This window comes from Equus quagga, unplaced genomic scaffold (genome assembly GCF_021613505.1).
Source record: "Equus quagga isolate Etosha38 unplaced genomic scaffold, UCLA_HA_Equagga_1.0 199061_RagTag, whole genome shotgun sequence".
In the NCBI taxonomy this organism is placed as follows: domain Eukaryota; kingdom Metazoa; phylum Chordata; class Mammalia; order Perissodactyla; family Equidae; genus Equus; species Equus quagga.
In genome coordinates this window covers 1-10,181 of record NW_025798319.1, presented here as the reverse complement: position 1 = coordinate 10,181, position 10,181 = coordinate 1, and the positions used below count along the sequence as shown (strand labels likewise).

Sequence of the window (10,181 nt, the reverse complement as noted above, 5' to 3'; positions counted from 1 at the left end):
GTCAAATAATCAGAGCCTTACTTTACTCATTTACAAAATAGGGCTGAAATGTTTATAACAGATATTGTTAAGTTTGACATGACATAATGCATATAAAAACATATCAAATTATGAACAATGTAAAAAACAAGACATAATTATCACATAATTAAGTACTTTATATAGGTTCAACAGAGTTGGAATTCCTGCTATGGTTAAAGCACATTTTTAATATGTTGGTTTTCAACTGTGACATGAAGTTTATATAAATGTAGAAACTCCCTGGAATTTCTGTAACAAGGCCTTTTGTTTTGGGTTATTTTTAAAGAAAATAATGGTCAGATTGTATTAAAATTTGATTATTGTAGCATTCTTTTTACATACATTTTGATTAACATTTAGTATAAACTGTGAAGAGGACAAGATTGTCTACAGTGTACTGGAAATGAACTTTCATCTCTCAACACTATTGTCACTACAGTTTTTTTCCTCTCTCTCTATTGCCCAATCACTAAAGAGCTGTGACCTTCCTAAACATTTAAAAGTCAGCCCCAGCCATGTAACTCGTACAGTTTCTCTGCCAGACTAGCAAAAGGAAGGAATACTGTAGTCTTCTAGTAAAACAGGTTTATCTAGTTAACAGAACAATGGATTCTATGCTGTCTTTATCAATGGAAGAACCTGTTAAGAAGAACTCTATTAAGAAACTTAAAATAATTTGTTTTGTAAGTATAGTTTTTAATTCTAGTCTTTCTACCATTGTGACAAATGTTAAGTGTATGACTATTTATAGTTGTGTTGCTATATTTAAATGTAACGTTTTAAGTAATTGTGTTCAGTTTTATCCCTTATGACAAGTTAATCATATTTTACAAATTTGAGTAACATCAAATTCATATTTGATCAAGCTAAAAAGTTGGGATCAGTGGCAAGACACTTTGCAGCATTGATTTTACTCTGATTATAATTGGTAACCTCCAAAGTTACCTTTTTATTGCATGAATATTTTAAGACCAGAGCGTGAGAAATTAAAATCACCAATCTACATTCTTTATTCGACTGCTGATTTTATCCCATTTTACTTAACTCCTACAGATCTTCTCTTTTGCCTATTTTCACTTTGTTATTCCTTTATATGGTAAGATCTTCCCTGTCATGAAAAGAAATCTTTCTTTGATTGTATTACTCTTTCTTTTTCCTTTACCATCAAACTTTTGGGAAAGAGGGAGTTGTATCCACTGCCTGGGTTTTCTCACTACCCAACTTCTGTTCTCTGGCTTTGTGTTTACTGTCATCCCCTCGAAAGTTGGTCCTTCTCCCCTGTCCTTGTCCTGCTGAGTATCCATAACAACAATATATGGATGTTGTTGAGTATTTTCTCATTTTGAATTGTTCTCTCCCTTTGCTTGAATGATGGCTTTGAAATTTCCATTTTTATGATGTTTCTCCTTACCTGCATTCTTGGCTGATTTATCTTTCTTTTCATTGCATGTTGCACTTAAGTGTTCCACCAAATCCTATCTAAGGATATTTGCTTCAGGCAATCTCATCTTCTTTCATGGTGCAGTTTTCTCCTGACTTCCCTACTCTAGTTAGTGTCACCACCGTTCCGTGACTCAAGCACAGTTTCGAGGAGTAAATGACACATGTGGAAGCATTGGGCCCAGTGACTATAACACAGGAGACCGTGAAGACATTCTATTTATTCAGTTTTCTTCTGGGAACTTTGGAGTGGTCTTCTAGCTCTTAGGCTGTTTATTATATTTATCCTATCTCACAAAGTCAGGAAATTATAAACTCCTTGGGAACAAAATTTGGGCATCATTTATTTCCCTTCTTTGTATCTTTCTAGGGTTTATTAGTACATATAATATTTTAAAATAGTAGTTTGAAAGGTACCCTAATGTTCCCAAATTTTAACGGAGTTTTCAATTAACAAATTTAAAAGTATGTACTGTGTTTCTAGGATGTTTTATTCAGCTGAGCCAAAGCCAAATGCTGCGTTCTCAGTGACTGCTGGAGCCTAGAGTGCTCCTCTCTGCACTTTGTAGAGAGCTTGAGATAGATTAAGATACACATGCACCTCGATATCAAGAAACTTATTCAGAAGTACATATTTAGAGCAAATGAATATATTGGAGATTGAAAATGAAACTTCTTACTCTCAAGGAGCTTACAGAATAATGCAGAGAGACGCTAAGATTTAACACTACACAGTTTTAAAGCCTCCCAAGGACAGCAAGATGTTTATTTTTCCAGCAAGTTTGAATGGTGAATGGACCAGCCATAACATGTCAACCAAACTATGCCAATTGGTAAATCTATGATGCATGAAATTTACCATGGGAAAGTTTCCCAGTGTTTTGTTGCCTTGTAGTATTCCTAGCCACGCTCCCCTGTGGCTTTCAAGCGTCGTAATAAGGAACTAAGTGCGAATGCTGTTATTTAATAACTGTTTATGTTCCCCTTTTCCTCTCCATCCTCTCCACTGAATGCACACCTGCTGGAGGGTCATTGACCCTTGGGATAGCTTTGAAACTTCATATGATCATTGTTTTCATAGTTTTAACATATTTCCCCAATTGTTGAATTCTCCTGTATTGTAAGACTTAGATATGTTAATTTTTCAGCTGATTTTCAGGATAAATATAAACAAAAAATCAGCAGTTTATGTAGGTCTATATTATCTAAGCAAATTTTGATTTTGTGTTTTTTTCTTTCATAAAAGTGATACTTTTTAAAGCCACAACAAAGGTTACTGGTAGTGTAAAACGGTTTCCTAAGGAATCTGTGTGTTTGTTGCATTTATATTCTTTATGTCAATACACATTATTCAAGCTCTGTCATCCAGCATGCTTATCATTGGACTTGATGGATGGAGAAAGAGGTCAGTGGGAAGAATTCTCTTGAATTATATCACAGTTTAATTCTAGTCAGAGCATAAAGTCCACTACACTGAAGAGCTTTGTCAGCAGTCGTGGTAATGAATGACACACACGATTTTTGGTCACACAGCTTCCAAGTTACCCTACATTATTGGTTTGAGCTGTAGAGTAGAGCAGGTTGTTTGCCAGTTAATTAATTGGACACTGTATTTTTACGTATGTTAAATATTCGCATTATCCTCTGATGGACTTGATGAGGAAGAAGAACCGTGCTCCCTAGGAATGAAGTAGTGAACATTTCACAGTTTTGGAATGCTTTTAGAGAAATGATTTCCAAGCATCTGTCTAGTTAAGAAAGAAAACTGGGCAAAAAGTAAATGGCTCCATTGGTTTCATTCACGCTTTAACTCAATCTGGGATTAAGCTCACTGGGACTTATGTATTTGAATTTGAAGATCTGTAATAAATGGTATTTAAAAATTCTTCCCAAACCTTTCTTACTTCCAGGCATTAAATGAAATTATGTACCTCTATCGTTGTTGGATCTGGTATCAGGCATAACTAGCACACTGTGTGCCCTTAATATTCACTGAGGGAGCCTGGTTGTCTGGATCTTTGTACATTTTAAAAATATTGTAAGGTCACTTTCCTTTTTTGTAATAGGTTCTTCTCGCTTTGTTGGTGATTGTGTCACTTGGATTAGGGCTGGGCCTTGGACTCAGGCAACTGGAAAAGCAAGGTATACCCCTCAGCAATGCCTCAGAACACGCCATGGCGCCGCTCGCCCCTCACCTTCACCTGTGAACACGTGTGCACTCCTCTCCCAAGCCCTTTCTCTCCTCCGTGCGGCGCTCTCTTACGAGGCTTCTCCTTCTGCCAACCCCACTTACTGGGAGCCCGCATCCCTGGTTGGCACTGTCCACTGTCTTTTCTGGATTTCGCTTTTGCCCTCCTCCCCCTGCTCCTTTGCGATTCATATCACTCCAGAGTTTTCTCTGACTTTTCCTCACCTTCATCGAGGACTTTGATCCCTGATCAGAGCTTCCTTCTGTCCCCGCTCCTCCTCTAATCTTTACTGTCTGGTGATAAACTTGGCCTCGAAAGTCTTGGTTGCTCCATTCCCAGGACCTCCTGCCCCACTCCTGCCCCTTGATATCACGTTAGTGTTGCTCCATCCCTGAAATCTCCCTGTGTCTTGGTTGGGCAGTGTCACATTCCTGCAACGTAGTGCAGAATAAAAGCTTCACATTTTTTTTCTCGTAAGAAGGAAAAAAAACAAAAAGGAGATGCATGCCCCAAAATATCTAGACCTCATGTTTCTTTTGTCATATCCCATTAGTATGCATAGTAAATAAACCACTTACAAGTGGCTCTATAAAAAGCACTTTCTATAGTCTTGTCATGTGTTGTTTTCACACTTTTACTAAGGGGAAGTATGAGGTCAAACGTTAGATCATTTATTCCCCTTTTTAATTTGACTCCACTGGGGAAAGTCTTCTCAGTCCTTCATTAGGGAAGATGACTGATAATTTTCCAGTTACGTTTCCATTTAAGAATTAACCATCACTCAGTATCCCTAGTGTAACAGGGGAGCACAGTGGAACAGAAAATGTGGGCATTAGCTGGAAAATTGCTGTCTTTTCTCGGTCCTTTGGCTCTTGTGTTTCTGAACTACAGTACCAGTCCTAGATCTAACAGATGTCGGCAGGGCATTTTGGTAGTAGTATTCTGATGTTAGTGTACACAGGTGAATGTCATTTCTTGCTTATTTTATCCCACAGATCACAAATTAATTGCAAGAGGCATATACTAATCTCCGAAAAAAATCTCCTATTAGTCCAGCTCTTTCACTCCCGTCCTTCCTTTGGTACAACTGCTGGTTGGCTTCCCCGAGTCAGAGTCCTTGTTCCTTATTCTCTCCCTTCATCTCAGTCCATCAGCCCTCATGTGGCATCGTGCCCTTCCCCCTCCCTCTCCGCCCTCCCAGAGCCTTGATATTTAACTCCAGTCCCTCTTTGCCAGCCTCCTTAACATAGGCAGTCCCTCATTCTTCCATCACAACTGTTTCCTAATACCCCACCCTGGACTGTTTTCACCATTCTCCACTCCCATTAAACCACTTTTCATAGGCGATCTATTTTTTTTTTAGTTTGAATTTTTAAACTAGTTTTTCTAGTTTGAGTTTTTATGCATTCTTACAAATTTATTGTTATGTGTGCACGTACTTTTTACTTATTCTTTTACAGTTGAGAGCTGACTAGGTGCTAAGTACTATTCTAATTACTGAGGATACAGTGGTGAAGAAAACAGCCAAAAATCCTTCAAAGAGTTTACATTTTAGCAGGGAATACAGAGAATAAAAATGTAAATAAGCAAAATATATATTATATGATAGGGAAAATGCTAAGGAATAAGTAAACCTAAAAAAAGGAAATATGAAATATTGAGTGAGGGTAGGGTGGGGTGTGTGTATGAAGTAACTTTTGTAAAGAGCTGAAGGAAGTGAGGGGGAAACAGGGATATTTTGGGGATGAACAGTCCGGGCGAGAGGAAACAGCAGGAGGGAAGAGCCGGGCAAGAGCATGCCTGGGCTGTGAAGAATGCCATTTAGAGAATAACAGGAAGATCAGTGAGCTAGAGCTAAGAGGACCAGAGGGAGGGAGTCATCAAACAAGATCGACCAAGAGGAGCCAGATCAGAGAGGGGTTGGTGGGCCACAGTATGGCCTTTGGCTTCCCTTCTGAGTGTGATGGGAAGTGATTGGAGGTTTTGAGCAGAGGAAAGACATGCTGTGCTTTGCTTTTCAACACAATCACTCAGGCTGCTGTGTTATGAATAAATCGCAGAGTGAAACTAGGTTGAGAGAGACCAGTTAGGAAATTATTGCAATGACACAGACAAGCCTTATATCTTGGACCAGGGTGGGAGCATTGTAAGTGGTGAGAAGTATTTGGATTCTGGATATCTTTTGATGTGGTGGATAGATTTTATTGACAGATTGGCTGTGGAGTGAGAAAGAGAGGAGTCAAGAATGACCTCAAGATTTTTGGTATGAACATCGGAAAATATGACATTTCCATAACTGAAATGGGGAAGACTGTAGAAGGAGCTGATTTCAGGAGAATAATCAGGAGTTTCTTTGGGATGTGTTAAATTTGAAATATCTACTAGATGTCCAAGTAGAAAAGACAAGATGATTGTCTTGTTAGATGGTAGTTGAGGCTGACTTTAGAGGGCAAGTCTTGGCTGGACATACAATGTAGTGGCTATCAGCATCATAATTGGGGTTTAAAGCAATGTGACCAGGGTGTGCCAACCTTAAAGGAATGAGAAAATGAGAGGGAAAAAAACAGAGAAGGAGACTAAGAAGGAGTGGCCAAGACCGTGGGAGGAAAGCCAGGTGATTGTTGCGTCCTGGAAGCCAAGTGTGGAAAATGTTTCAAAGGAGAGTGAATGTAAAAATGTGAGTTTTTTATTTAAATGGAATATAAATATTTTTATCTTTCTTTTTCACTGAGTGATTTTTAAGATCCCTCTAAATTGCTGTGCTTGCATCACTTCTTATGCATCTATCTACTTACTACATAGCACTCTTTGGCATGTATCCAACACACCCTTTGACTTATGCCCTCTCCCAGTGCTGGATACCCAGGTGACTTTAGTTCCCCAACACCACATAAATCCTGCAGGTTCTCTTATGGATCTGTGTTGGATTTGCTTTGTCACATACGCAGCAATGGCAGTCCTGGATCTTAGGGTTTACATTTTCACTTGGGTAAGTAGTCCCCGGTTGCTTTCTAGAATGGCTGCCACAGCCTACCCTGCCTTTACCATGCATCCCCACCAAACCTAGCATTATCTGGCTCCCTCATTTTTGACAGTGTAAACTTGGGTATAGAGTGAGATGTTTGATTTTAATATTTGTTTCTCTGTTCTGCTGCTCCAATCTGTGTTGCTTGCTCTCTTGGTTTGTTTGTTGTATGATTGGTGTTTCCTTAGCCTCTCCATTGTGCTGGATCTCATATTTTTTGGATCTCTTTTTTGGTTTTACTTCCTCATTTTGCTGAAGGACATTCTTCAGTAGCTTTCTAAAATAGGATGCATGAAAGATATAACTTGAGTTCTTACCTATCTAAACATATCTTCATCATTCTAACCTAACACTTGAGAGTTTGAATTCTAAGATGAAAATAATTTTCCTTTAGCAATTTCAGACATTGTTTTCCTGTCTTCTAGCTTCCAATGTCACTTTTAAGAAATTTTATACCATTCTGACTTGAGACCCTTTATAGGTTGCTCATGATCTTTCTCTGGTAGCTTTCAAGATCTCTTTATCCCTGTTGATCCGTTGGTGTGAGTTTTGCCCTGGGAAAATGGGTGAGCAATTTTGTTGTAATAATTTACACTCTTTGGTTCTGGGAAATTTTCTAAATATGATTTCTTTGGTAATATCATCTCCATTTTCTTGTTTTCACTTTTAGGTACTACCTCTCTGTTTTAAGGTCAACTAAATAGTAGCCTTAATTACATCTGTAAAGTCCCTTTGCCATGTAAGGCAACATATTCACAGTCTCAGGGATTAGGGCATGGAATCTTCTTGGCAACAATAGTTTCCACTACCACACCCCTCTATTGAATTTTTTATTACTGCTCTCATGTTTTTATTTCCAAGAGCACTCTGAATGTTATTTCTCTCTCTTTTAATTATGGCTTTCTTTCTTATTTCGTGGAGGCAATATCTTCTCTTTTCAGAGGACCTCAATATTAGTTGTGCACGTGTGTGTCTTTGTGTGCCTGTGTACTCTTCTGCTCCCTGCATTGTTTCCTTTTCCACCAAGTTTTTCTTTTTTCCTGTTTGTTTTGGTCTTTGTCTTTCATGCTGGATGCTCCCTGCCATGCTCAGATGTCTGGTAGCCATCTGTTCACATTTAAGAGTAAGGCTGATTCATCTTTTCTCATCATTGCTAATCCTCTATGTCTGCTGTCCCTGTGATGAGAGCCACTCCTCCTAATTTCCTCCAGATTATGAGCCTTCTATTCTCTAGTAGGAGGTGTGGTGGGTAGTCATTGCATATCCAAACTTTCAACCAATTCCACTATTTTTAGCCTCTGCCTGTCCCACCCACCCTCATCTAATGGTACTCCGTATCTCTGAGTCTGGGACCTCTTTGGGGTCCTGGGGGAAAATCACTCATTATTTGTCACTCTTTATTTATTACTTTGCACTGATGGATCATACAGCACCATAACAATTACCTAGTTGTCTGTCATAGTCTGTGCTAGTACTTCTGTGTGCTTCTACCATCTAGCTATGAGATATTGGATACTCTCTAAGCATTGATTTCCTTATTTCCTTCACTCTACAGGCAGCTGCAGGAGAAGATACTTTGATTCTTCATATAGAGGATTGGAGGGCTGCCGGTGTGATGTGGGATGTAAAGACCGAGGCAACTGCTGCTGGGATTTTGAAGACACCTGTGTGGAATCAAGTATGAATTCCAAGCATAAGTTTTTTAGCACGTTGATTGTGCCATCATTGCTGCACGCGCAAATGCTCACTACACACCTTGTGATCAGTTTGCTAGGGCTGCTGTAACAAAGTGCCAAAGACTGGGTGGCTTACACCACAGAAATTCATTTTCTCACAGTTCTAGAAGCCAGAAGTCCAAGATCTTTGTTTCTTCTGAAGACTGAAACTCTGTTTCGTGCCTCTCTCCTAGCCTCTGTTGGCGGGCTGGCGATCTTGGCGTTCTCTGCCTTGTGGCAGCCTAACTCCAAACTCTGCCTTCATCTTCATGCGGGTTCTCCCTGAGTCTTCACAGTCCTCCCTGTGTGTGTCCGTGTCCAAACTTCTCCTTTTTGTAAGAACCCCCGCCACACTGGATTAGGGCCCGTCCTAATGTTCTCACTTTAACGTGATTATCTGCAAAGATCCTTTTCTAAAGTCAAGTCACATTCATGGCAGCGAGGGTTAGGACTTCCATGTTTCTGAGGGGGTACAATTAAACCCATAACGTCTTGTATGCAGGAGCTAGGATTATGCTGTCTCCCTTTGCAGTGCTAAATGCAGAATCTACACTTCAGTTAGCTGAGGTTGAGGAATAACCTACAGCAGATGAAATGCTGCATAATTGCTTATGTTCAGTGGAGTTTCACTATGGTGTAAGTCAATGCTCTTATTTAGTTTCATTTTCAGTAGTTCTCAGATTTCAGGTGCATAAGGCTCACTAGGAAGGCTGGTGATTCTTGGTGATTCTGATGCCAGCGTCCTCAGAACACAACTTAAGAAACTTTGTTCTCTAGGTGGAAGACACAGTTTGCAATGTTTGATTTCTAAGAAATCAGGGAAGGTGGGGAGTCTAGAGGGTCAGGAGAGTGAAGGTTAGAACGGTAGAGCTCCTTACGTTATGCTCCCTGCGAAGGGCAGGAGGGAGGGGATGACCTAGTCTAGATAAAGTCTGTATTCCCTTTCCTTACTCTCCTGAAATCTTTTCTTTCTTAGTAAGTACTAAACAGTGAGGAATGAAGAACGCTGTGCACAACTGAAGCACGCAGCAGCCCCCTCTCCCATGGGTCTGTCTAAGCGCAGGACTGATAGTGATTGTAGTCACTGCTCCCGAGCAGCCTCACTGCAGCCCCGGGTTGTTCTTAGCGTCGGGACTTGTTTAAACTGACCTCGTCCTAAGTCTATAGCCGGGGAGACACCAGAGGCCTGATGGGGAGCTGCTGTACCACTGCTGTCACTCTCAGCTGGAAGGCCCCTGACCTGCCTTCACTCTTACGGGCCTGACCATGCTCCTGTTCCTTCCTTGCTGCCTGTCTGTAGACAAGGCTGGGCAAGGCTGCTCTTGAGTGGGAGCAATCGCTGAGGGTTAGTGGTGCTTCACCATCGGGAGCTCCTACCCTTGGGTGAGAATAGGATTGATGTTTAGAGTTTCTCCAAACTCAGAGGTGAACCTCTCTAGGTAGCCCAGCATCTCTCTCTGCGACTCATGCCAAATGAAGAAAAGCGGTGGACTGTCCCTTATTTGTGTTATGTAATTTCATTTACTAATGCAGGTAAATCAAGAATTTGTACAATAAGACAGGGTGAAATGCATTAAATTTATATTTTTAGTATTGGATACTTAAAACAAGTTAAGTGCTCGGAACTGAATTTTGTAATTTTACAGCTCGAATATGGACCTGCAATGCGTTTCGTTGTGGGGAGACCAGACTAGAATCCAGCCTTTGCTCTTGTTCAGATGACTGCTTGCAGAGGAAAGACTGCTGTACTAACTATAAGAGTGTTTGCCAAGGTAAGCAGAGGATGTTGAC

The 10,181-nt window shown here is 40.3% G+C and overlaps 1 protein-coding gene across 1 annotated transcript; it reads left to right on the top strand.

Moving 5' to 3' along the window:
* Nucleotides 1-572: 572 nt before the first annotated feature.
* On the top strand, nucleotides 573-10,162 carry LOC124233365 (ectonucleotide pyrophosphatase/phosphodiesterase family member 3-like; the record flags this gene model as incomplete). Its single annotated transcript, XM_046650509.1, has 4 exons — nucleotides 573-704; nucleotides 3,528-3,603; nucleotides 8,231-8,353; nucleotides 10,037-10,162. Coding segments are annotated over exons 1-4 (403 nt in total), but the record flags the coding sequence as incomplete, so codon positions are not given.
* Between the last annotated feature and the right edge of the window lie 19 nt (nucleotides 10,163-10,181).